This window comes from Anomaloglossus baeobatrachus, chromosome 1 (assembly GCF_048569485.1).
Source record: "Anomaloglossus baeobatrachus isolate aAnoBae1 chromosome 1, aAnoBae1.hap1, whole genome shotgun sequence".
In the NCBI taxonomy this organism is placed as follows: domain Eukaryota; kingdom Metazoa; phylum Chordata; class Amphibia; order Anura; family Aromobatidae; genus Anomaloglossus; species Anomaloglossus baeobatrachus.
This window is the reverse complement of record NC_134353.1, coordinates 584,283,222-584,295,278: the sequence shown is the minus strand read 5'-3', so window position 1 is coordinate 584,295,278 and position 12,057 is coordinate 584,283,222. Positions and strand designations below refer to the sequence as shown.

General features: G+C 45.1%; 1 protein-coding gene across 1 annotated transcript in view; it reads right to left on the bottom strand.

Moving 5' to 3' along the window:
• ENTREP1 (endosomal transmembrane epsin interactor 1) overlaps window positions 1-11,849 on the bottom strand; it is a 146,648-nt gene extending 134,799 nt beyond the window's left edge. Inside the window, exon 1 of the mRNA XM_075317836.1 lies at window positions 11,299-11,849. Within this exon, the coding sequence (XP_075173951.1) occupies window positions 11,299-11,652 (354 nt within the window). The 5' untranslated portion in view covers window positions 11,653-11,849. The remainder of the gene's footprint in view (window positions 1-11,298) is intronic.
• Window positions 11,850-12,057: the final 208 nt, after the last annotated feature.

The window sequence follows — 12,057 nt, the reverse complement described above, 5'->3', positions numbered from 1 at the left end:
AATCACATTAATTTATTTTATATTTCTATACACATTTCTGAATGTGGCGTTACTAAATATGTGGATTTATTTGTTTTACTACTGTTTTATTTTCAATGGGGCAAAAGGGGTGTGATTTTAGGTTTTTGGGTTTTTTTCAAGTTTTTAAAACTTTTTCTTCACATATTTTATTAATTTTACTAGTCCCCCTAGAAAATTTTATGGTTGCACTGTCCGATCATTTCTCCTGATCAGAGTGGTGCTTCAGCATCGCTTTGGTCAGGAGAAATGCTGCTCTTCTATGAGTGCGAGCGTTCTGCCAACATTCATAGGAAATACATCATGGCTGAGAAAGAGGTCATAATCTGACTCCACACCGCCATGCCAACCCATTGGTGCCCTGTGATTGTGTCATGGGGCCGCCATTGGCGGCAGGGAACAGCATGATCCCCACCAGAGCACTTTAGATCGCGCTGACAGTTTGACGGCGCGATCTAAGAGATTAACAGGTACCATTCACACCTGTTAGCTGCATATGTCTGCTGATCAGATCAGCAGACGTGTGGGGAATAATGCAGGCTCATCATGCAAGCCCACATTAAAAGGCCATACATGACCAATGACATATAATAAAATATTTACAAAAATGTTGGGGGCGTACTCACTTTTGTGATTTACTTTATATAGCATCATGATGCAATGGTAAAAGAGGACCAATCTATTAAAATATAGCTCATACTCTGGAAATCAAACAAGACCTAGCACTCTACCATCTGACCCCTGTTCAGCTAGAACTCCTTAGGCTGTGTCTGCACTTTCCGTTTCCACCTGCGTTTCAGGTGCTTTTTAGGTCCGTTTTGAACTGCATCGTTTTCATGCCAAAATGCATGCTTTTTGATTTTCCAGCAAAGCCTATGGAAAATGGGGATTTTTAGTCCGCACTTTGCGTTTCCAAACGCAGCGTTTAATTTGCGTATTTTGTGGCAAAAACCATGCGTTCAAAGAAGCAGCATGTCAATTGTTTTTGCCATTTGGGCTCCGTTTTGCTAACATTGAAGTCAATGAGAAGTAGCAAAAAGCAACAAACATCAAAATTCCAGCGTTTTACCTGCTTTTTAGCTGCAGAAACAATGCGTTTTGGACTACCAAAACGCATGCTTTTCTGACTTCAATATAATGGAATAATATGTCCCTTTACACACACACACATAGTCCGACAATTAAATTAATGAAAAATATAAATGTAATGCTATTTTACTGCTAAACAGTATAAAACCGCTATAATTCTATGAAATCTAACTATTTTCTTTATCATTTCAATATTTATATATGTGTTCCTTCTTTTCCCCTTTTTTCATTGTGTTTGACTGTTTAAACTTTATTTAGCAGTGTTTATGTTCAAAACGCATCTTTCAAAACGCAATGGAAAAGCATGTAAAAACTGCGGCTAAAACGCGGTAAATATGCATGCGTTTTTAGCGCTATTTTGTGGTCAAAAGCAACTTTGGCAAAATCAATTACTGCCAGAGGGTGCGTTTTGAACTGCAAGTAGGACGACGCAAAGTGCGGACACAGCCTTAGGGTGAGGAGGTAATTGAACTTGAACATCTGCTGGATGGCAGATACAAAGTCTGGGCTTATATATATATATATATATATATATATATATATATATATACACACATATAGAGCTTGGGAAGCGACACTTCTGTCACCGGAGTAGATCAGGCTTCCTGTCTTCAAAGGGACACAGTAGACAGGAGGACACCACTTTTCCAGGTATGAATGTTTTGGTTTTTTTGTGACAGGTGAAGGTCTCACAGCTATGGGAGACACATAAATTGGAATCCCAAGCGGAATGACATGCATATTCTTACATAACTGTGCGGACTGTGCATCAGCCTCAAATTAATATCGACCAGATGCATGGATTTGTATATTCCATGTTTCCTATCTATGGAATGCTAAAATCATAATAGGAAATATCCTACAAGTTTGTGATCCCATAATTTTTGGGACCTGAGACACATCCCACTGACCACCCCCTCTGATTTCAAGAAAGTACGTGGGAGTGACAGATGTTTAATAAATACAAATTCTAAGATTTTTTCCATGTTCAATGCTGAAAATACAGTTCACTGTGTGATTGTTCCATATTTTCTAATTGAAGCGCTTCCCTCCAAAAAGACTTACAGATCAAGTACTTTTCTTTTGTTTATCCTTTTTATTTTATGCAGCTGTATATACTGTATTTTTTTGTCCCCTTTATAATATAATTTGTACATTTTTATAAACACTGTCTACTTTTAGGATTAAATATATAAAATGTAATAGCTTTGTTCTTCTTGCTCTATAAATCACATCCTTACAGCCTCATGAGGCCAAATGTTACCAGTAACGAGTGTCCAATAAACGATTGGTGGCTAATTTTTTTTGGGTTATTGTGGAGCTTGGCAGTGACCGTACGGATGTGGATATATATTCTATGTATTGGAATCAGGTGTGTATATACTATGCATCCACTGTGAACACACCCTAGAATTGGGCCAGTAGCGAAAGCAGCCGTTGCCTCGTCCATCAATTGTCAGTCAATAGCGTACTGTCCTGTCAATTGGAGGCACTGAAGTGCTGCTCATGATATTTGGTGGCAGCGGTGGGATGTTTTCATGACCTCCCAGGCTGTCTCCTTTAAATATAGGAAACTGTATATACCCATTTTCAACTGTTGATGTATAAATAGCTCATGTGACCACTGCAGCCAACCACTTACAGCAGTGATGACCAACATCAGTATTGCAACTAGTGATTAGCTACAGCAACAACGCATCTGTCTGGCATTAGTAGAAAGTACAAAAACCAGCGGAGGCGTTGATATGCGACTTTAAGTTGAATAAGCCATAGGTTTGGAGAGAATTAAATATCCTTCAGCAATCTGACAGGTTAAAAAAATATTAAGGCCCTGTGCGCACTAGGCGTTTTTACCCACGGTTTTACCCGCGGTTTTGCTGCGGAAATTTCTTGAGAAATGTTTGCAATCTTTCTGCAGACATTTCCTAGCAAAACCTATGGGGAAAAAAAATAGCTGTGCGCACACTGCGTTTTTTTCTCAAGAAAATTCTTTCTGAAGAATTTCTTGAGAAAATTTCTTGAGAAAATGTGCATGTCACCCCCAGTATTTCACTCCATTCACTGTAATGTAATCGCGAAATACCGGGGGTATACCGCAGGTAGCAAATGATGTGCGATATACCCCCGCAATAGCCGCGATTTACCTGCGGTAATTTACATCGCTGCCTGCGGTTTTGCAGGAAGTGATGTCATTATGCCAGGAAGAGGAAGTGGAGCAGAGTAAACACACACGTCACACTCCCTGGATGCCGCACAGAAGCACTTCCGTGTGACCTCCAGGTGCTCGTGCAGTCTGTGTCCCGCTCCAGCCCCGCCGCTGCCTGCACTGCAGTGTCAGTGTCTGCCCACAGTATCAACTGCTTGTCACACTGCAGCGCAGGCAGACACTGACACACAGCAGTGCGTGCAGCCGCGGGGATGACGAGCACTGCTGTCAGGAGGTGAGATGAGATCATTACCTGCTGTGACAATCTCCTGCCTCCTGACATCACCGCGGTCACTGCTGTCTATGCCCGTCTCGCGAGCGGCCCGAGACTGTCACTAGCGGTGACGTCACGGGCTCTTGCGATACTGCTGACAACGCAGTGGGCATAGAAGTCAGTGACAGCGCTGACGTCAGCAGTACAGGAGATGATCACAGCAGGTAATGATCTCATCTAACCTCCTGACAGCAGCGCTCGTCATCCCCTGCAGTGACCTGGGCTATTGATGTTAGCTCAGGTCACTGCATTGCTTTCCCAGCCAATGGGGAACATTCTGTTCTTCATTGACTGGGACAGTGACTATAGTATGGATCGCCATGGGACCCCCCCCCCCTTATTGGATTACGCCGGACGTGGAATTGATTGTTCTTTTCAATAAATTGGTGAAAGAGGGAATGTTTTGGGGAGTGTTTTTTCAAATAAAACTTTTTTGGTTGTCTTTTTCTTATTTCTTACTGACTGGGTTAGTGATGTCAGGTATCTGATAGACGCGTGACATCACGAACCCCAGGGCTTGATGCCAGGTGACATTACACATCTGGCATCAACCCCATATATTACCTCGTTTACCAACGCACCAGGGCAACGGGATGAGTTGGGGCGAAGCGCCAGGATTGGCACGTCTAATGGATGCGCTACTTCTGGGTCGGCTGCGGCCTGCTATTATTAGGCTGGGGAGTGTCCAATAACAGTGGACCTCCCTAGTCTGAGAATACCAGACCACAGCTGTCCGCTTTACCTTGGCTGGTGATCCAATTTGGGGGGGACCCCACATTTTTTGTTTTTAATAATTTATTTAATGTAAAATAACAGCGTGGGGTGCCCTCTGTTTTGGATTACCAGCCAAGGCAAAGCTGCCAGCTGTGGTTTGCAGGCTGCAGCCTTCTGCTTTACCCTAGCTGGCTACAAAAGATAGGGGGAACCCCACGTCGTGTTTTTTTTTTTTAATTATTTATTTTATGGCTAAATACAAGGCTAGGCACCCTTTAGTGCCACATGAAAGTCACTAAAGGATGCCAGCTTAGAATATGCAGGGAGGTGGGATATTATATAGGTCTTTCTCATCTATCTATCTATCTATTCATCTATCCATCTTTCCCTCTATCCATTATCTGTCTGTCTATCGATTATCTATTATCTATATTATTTATTGCAGTTACAGGATAAAAAAAAATGCAGGGACCAACCTGCGGAAAAACCGTGGTAAAACCGCGGGGAAAAACGCATGCGTTTTTCTCTGCGGTTTTCGTGCGGTTTTTTACCGCAGGTGTGGTAATCTTCAACTCCCAGAAGTTTCTCAAGAAATTTTCTTGAGAAACATCACTTTTCTAGTGCGCATATAGCCTAAAGCGGTATTCCAGTCCCAAAAAATTATTACCCACAAACTGGATAGGTGGTAACTAATAGAGTAGTGTGGTGCTCTCAAAGATTATGAAAAAGTGCATTCATCTCTAGTCACAGGGCCATGGTAGTTTATAGGGAATTTCTCATCAGGGTTTTGCTACCTCATCTGACAGCAACACAACGTAGGCGAGGAGATTCCGAATCCAACGGTGTATCACATAGATTACTGGGTGCAGCCGTTCTCCAATAATCAAAGGATCGAGTTTTAAGCATGTAGCTGAGCTGGGAGAGCTGTCCTGCCAACACAAGGCTCTCAATAGAGATTATACACTGCCTGAGGCCTCCAACACACATCCGTGAAAAAACCCGCACGTGTGTTACGTCCGTTTTTCGGGTCCGTTTTCCGTTTTTGTGTCCGTTTTTATGGTCTGTGTGGCATCTGTGTGAACTGCGTATGCTAGCCGTGTGTGCGTGTGGAATGTCTGTGTGTGCGTGTGAAACTTAACTGACGTGTGTGTGTGTTGTCCGTGTGAAATGTCCGTGTGTGTGATGCGAAATGTCATTGATGCATACCCGCAGACAGCAGACAGAGTTGCGCCCTGAGAATTAACTCGGGTGAACTTCCCCCGACTTCATTGTCATACCGCGGCTCTGTCTGTGTCGCGTCCTGATTAGCGGTCACCCGTGAAGGACTCACCGGTGACCGCTAATCACCAGAGTGACTGAATGGAGTACCCCTCTTGCATACTGACCGTTCCCCGATCACCGGCGTGGCGCTGCACGGCTGTTCACTAAACTCCGGCGGCTTTTCCTCTTTTGAAAAAGCCGGCCGCTCATTAAACAATCTCGTATTCCCTGCTTTCCCCGCCCACCGGCGCCTATGATTGGTTTCAGTGAGACACGCCCCCACGCTGTGACAGCTGTCTCACTGCAGCTAATCACAGCCGCCGGTGGGCGTGTCTATACTGTGCAGTAAAAAAAAAAAAAAAATTAAATAATTAAAGAAAAACGACGTGCGGTCCCCCCCATTTTGATACTAGCCAGGGTAAAGTCCCACGGCTGAAGGCTAGTATTCTCAGGATGGGGGGCTCCACGTTATGGGGAGCCCCCCAGCCTAACAATATCAGCCAGCAGCCGCCCAGAATGGCCGCATCCATTAGATGCGACTGTTCTGGGACTGTACCCGGCTCTTCCCGATTGGCCTTGGTGCGTTGGCAATCGGGGTAATAAGGAGTTAATGGCAGCCCATAGCTGCCACTAAATCCTAGATTAATCATGTCAGGCTTCTCCCCGAGATACCTTCCATGATTAATCTGTTGGTTACAGTTAAAAAACACACACACGCGAAAAATCCTTTATTAGAAATAAAAAACACAAACCAATTCCCTCGTTCACCAATTTATTAACCACAACAAAGCCCTCCATGTCTGGCGTAATCCACGGACCTCCAGCGTCGCATCCAGCTCTGCTGCATGCAGGTGACAGGAGCTGCAGCAGACACCGCCGCTCCTGTCAGCTCCACGCAACTAATGAAGGGAATAGCGCGATCAGCTGAGCTGTCACTGAGGTTACTCGCGGCCACCACTGGATCCAGCTGATCGCGCTACTCACCTCAGTTGCTGCGTGGAGCTGACAGGAGCGGCAGTGTCTGCTGCAGCTCCTGTCACCTGCTTGCAGCAGAGCTGGATGCGACGCTAGAGGTCCGTGGATTACGCCGGACATGGAGGGCTTTGTTGGGGTTAATAAATTGGTGAACGAGGGAATTGGTTTGTGTTTTTTATTTCTAATAAAGGATTTTTCGTGTGTGTGTGTTTTTTAACTGCAACCAACAGATTAATCATGGAAGGTATCTCGGGGAGACGCCTGACATGATTAATCTAGGATTTAGTGGCAGGTATGGGCTGCCATTAACTCCTTATTACCCCGATTGCCAACGCACCAGGGCCAATCGGGAAGAGCCGGGTACAGTCCCAGAACAGTCACACCTAATGGATGCGGCAATTCTGGGCGGCTGCTGGCTGATATTGTTAGGCTGGGGGGCTCCCCATAACGTGGAGCCCCCCATCCTGAGATTACCAGCCTTTAGCCGTATGGCTTTATCTGGCTGGTATTAAAAGTGGGGGGGACCGCACGCCGTTTTTTTAAATTATTTATTTCACTGCATAGTATAGTCACGCCCACCGGCTGCTGTGATTGGGTGCAGTGAGACACCTGTCACTCAGCGTGGGGGGGCATGTCTCACTGCAACCAATCATAGGCGCCGGTGGGCGGGGAAAGCAGGGAATACGAGATTGTTTAATGAGCGGCCGGCTTTTTCAAAATAGTAAAAGCCGCCGGAGCAGTGTGAATGCCATGCAGCGCCGCGCCGGTGATCGGGGAACAGTAAGTATGAGAGAGGGGGGGGGGGAACTGACCTACAGACAGAGAGGGACAGACAGACAGACAAAGAGACCGACCGACCGACCGACGGAGTGAGCGAGATTGACTGACAAACATAGAAAACAAGAAAATGACCGACATCGCTAGAAAAAAAGACAAAACTTACACGGAGCATACGGAGATGCGTCTGTGTTTACTAACGTGTGGGCACATATTCATTGAATAACATTATGTCCGTCTGTGCGTGCTCCGTGCAGAAAACGGACATGCTTCCGTGCAAAACGGAAACATGTACGGATCACGGACACGGACAAACGGCCATAAATCAAAAACGCACGTGGAGCCTTTATCATTAAATAACATTGGTGCACGTTTGCCCGTGTCTCCGGTATACACGGAAACGGACCAAACACGCACGTATTTCACGAATGTGTGTTTCAGGCCTGAGAGGTATCAATCATAGCAGGGGGCTTTGCCGACTGCTCTACACTTGCCACTTAGGGGTGCTTCACACACAGCGAGCTCGCTGCCGAGATCGCTGCTGAGTCACGCTTTTTGTGACGCAGCAGTGACCTCATTAGCGATCTCGCTGTGTGTGACAATGAGCAGCGATCTGGCCCCTGCTGCGAGATCGCTGCTCGTTACACACAGCCCTGGTTCGTTTTCTTCAAAGGCGCTCTCCCGCTGTGACACACAGATCGCTGTGTGTGACAGCGAGAGAGCGACGAATGAAGCGAGCAGGGAGCAGGAGCCGGCGTCTGGCAGCTGCGGTAAGCTGTAACCAAGATAAACATCGGGTAACCAAGGTGGTTACCCGATATTTACCTTAGTTACCAGCCTCTGCAGCTCTCACGCTGCCTGTGCTGCCGGCTCCGGCTCTCTGCACATGTAGCTGCTGTACACATCGGGTTAATTAACCCGATGTGTACTGTAGCTAGGAGAGCAAAGCTAAGCGGTGTGCGCTGGTAACTAATGTAAACATCGGGTAACCATACCCGATGTTTACCTTATTTACCAGTGTCCGCAGCTTCCAGACGCCGGCTCCGTGCAAGCGCAGGGTCGCTTGCACGTCGCTGCTGGCTGGGGGCTGGTCACTGGTCGCTGGTGAGATCTGCCTGTTTGACAGCTCACCAGCGACCATGTAGCGATGCAGCAGCGATCCTGACCAGGTCAGATCGCTGGTCGGATCGCTGCTGCATCGCTAAAGTGTGAAGGCACCCTTAAGCTGGTGTCACACATAACGACGACGACAACGACGTCGCTGCAACGTCACCATATTCTGTGACGTTGCAGCGACCTCAACAACGACGTCGCTGTGTGTGACACATAACAACGATCAGACCCCTGCTGCGAAATCGTTGCTCGCTCCTGAATGCTCGAAGTCATTTTTTGATCGCTGCTATCCCGCTGCGCCATGCTGATAAGCTGATAATCCTTGTGTTTGACACCGCAGCAGCGACGCTACGCTACGTCTGAAACCACACAACGACCGTCGACGTCGCTATGATCGCTGCTCCGTCGCTGCTTTTTCTAACATGTTTGACAGCTTACTAACGATCATCTATGGTCGCTGCTACGTCACAGAATATGGTGACGTTGCAGCGACGTCGTTGTCGTCGTCGTTATGTGTGACACTAGCTTTAGACCTAGCAATGACAGTCACAGGGTAATAAAGCTATTAGTTTAGGTAAACAATAGGTTACACACAGATAAGAGAAGCACAGTTGCTTTTGTTTTTTAACCCTTTCAGTATGCTGTCGTCAGCTTACATAGCAAAAACCTGCTGACAGACTCCCATTAAATGAGTTGTCAACTGCTCAAACAACCCCTTCTCAATTACTATATTCCACCATGTAAATTAAAAACAGCCTGTATTCACCTCTAATGCTGGCGCCATTTCAGCAATGCCAGTGCCGAGTATCACGGAAAGTGAGTGACATTTTGACTTCACCACGAGCCCTACAGAAAATCAAGAACTGCTAATGGGCCACTTCACTATGATTTCCTTCTATCGTAACAGACATATGGAAGAAGTCAGAGAGCAGCAGAAGCAAAGGAAGTGAGAGTGAAGAGGTCCATTAGCAGCTGCTGATCGGCTGCAGCGCTCACATGATATAACTTGATATGTGCCTGGATGACCTAGCGCCAACATTGCTGCAATGGTGCTAGCACAAGAGGTGAGTACAGGCTGTTTTTTTTCACATGAGAGATAACAGTAATTGAGAAAAGGTTGTCTGAGTAGTGAACGATCCCTTTAAGGTTGTTTCAGGTCACCCATGTGCCCAGTTGTTCCATTAAAACAAATTATTTGTTGTTCCATTAAACCGTTCACATTATTTGAATAGTGACTGCAGAGCTGAAAAAACATCTATTTTCTCCTCTTCATTTCAGAGATATTAGTTTGTAAATTGTAGGTTATAATTTACACCAAGTTAAATGGGGCATTACCATATATTTTTCACTGGAAGCGTGTATTTCTTCCCCAATATGAGGTTAACCAATCAAAAACAAATAACATACAAGGGAAAAAAATGAACATGCCCCCAAAAAAGCACGTTTCTCAGTGTGAGACATGTAATGACAGACAGTCTGCTCTCCTCACTGGTCTCATTGTAGAGCTGTGTGTTATTACAAACAGTAGTGAACAAATAAGTTTAATGAGTTTGATCACATTCACAGCTCTTCAGTGAGAATAATGAGCAGACTGTCTATCATTATATGTCTCACTTTGAAAAATCTGTGTGGTGTTCAATATTTTCAAAGATCCATAGATTTGCATTGGAGAGTTTGATCCAACACACGGATCAAAATTCGTACAAGTCTGTGCTTTTGGGTAGAGGGAAAAATCGGATATGTGAACGACCCCACTAAACTATCATTTGTACGAGTGCTATCGTAAAAAGCACGGATAGCACTAGTACATGAAATACTGACAAAGTGATGTAGCCCTATCAAACACTTTTGCGGGCATTTTTGGCTGACTTGACCAGTTAGTTATTGGGTATCTGTGAAGAGTTCTAGGGCTCTAAAGAAGGGTTGGAAAAAAATTGACACAGTACCTAATGCAGATCTGCAGATTTTGGGAATGTTTGGACACTTTTTAAACAAGAGAGCTGTCCTGTTAAAGTAAAACACTTTCACAACACATAAAAAAAATATAAAACTCACAACACATAGGTATAGCATCATCATACCACAGAAATAAGAACAAAACTATCACAATAAAGAAAAAAACACTATTACAACACATAAAAAGTATAATATCACAGCACATAACACTTTCACAACACATAAAAAAGTATAACATTCACAATGTATAAGTATAGCACAATCATACCACATAAGAACAAAAGTATCACAATAAAGAAAACACGATCACAACAAACAAAAAGTATAATACTATCACAACAGATAACATTTTCACAAAAAAAAAAAAATATATATATATATATATATATATATATATATATATATATATATATATATATATAAAAAGTATAATACACAATACATAGGTATAGCACTATCATACCACAGAAATAAGAACAAAACTATCACAATAAATAAAACACTATCACAACACATAGTATTATACTTTTTATCACAGCACATAACACTTTCACAATACATAAAGTATAAGACTCAATGCATAGGTATAGCACAATCATCCACATAAGAAATCATATCACAATGAATAAAAAAAGAAACCAAACTATAACAATAAAAAACACTATCACAACAGATACAAATTATAATACTATTACAACAGATAACGCTTTCATAATATATAAGAAAGTATAACACTCACAATACATAAGTATAGCACTGTCATACAGCAGAAATAGGCACAAAACTATCACAATGACGCTAAATAAAACTCACAATAAAGAAAAAAAGAAAACCCGATCCGAACACATAAATAAGTACACCCCAGCGCACAATGTCACACGCTGCAGAGAAGGTGCAGCAGGTGTTTGCTACTCACCGATGACCCTGCCCAGAAGGGACATGAGCTCCTGATCTGGGGGCTCTTGCTGAGTGACAGCGCCCCAAAACTGAGGGCGACCGTGCAGCACCCCAGGATCAGCTGTAGCAATCCCAGGGAAAGCAGCGGTCTCCCGGGAAGGATCAGCCCAGCCCGGCGCCTGCTGGAGAGGCTGGGAGGCGGAGGAGGGGGGCACAGAGTGGCCGAACATCTAGGGGGCTGGAGGGCCCCGCGGCCTCTGCGCGCCCGGGAAGGGTCTCCTCCTTGAGAAGAGGCAGGTGCCGCGTTGCCCATGGATGAGGAGAGCCCGGCCATGGGACAGCAGGAGCCGGGAAGCAGCACTGGCAGAGACATCACCGGGGAGGGGACGGTACAGGAGCCGTGCAGAGGGGAGGGCGAAACCTGAGCACACAAAACACTCAGCCTAATAACTCCTGGATGGCAGAGCCGCTACATGGCACAGGGCCAGGCGGCAGAGCCCAGCATGGGGTTCACCCTGCTGCCCCCGTGCCTTGCTTCCTGCCCTCTCTCTGCCAGCCCCTCCCTCTCCCACTCTTGTCTTCCTAACGACCATCAGACAGAAGTTTTAAAATAACTCCAGTGATAAGTAGGAGGGAGCTGGGCTTCAGTGTCACATATCCTGGCTCTGGTTCAAGGAGGGTGTGGAGAGAAACGAGCTGTCCCTTTACTACACAAGATGTCATGACTTTATATCCTAATCCAATAGTCCGGCAATCCCATTATTATACCATCGGATGA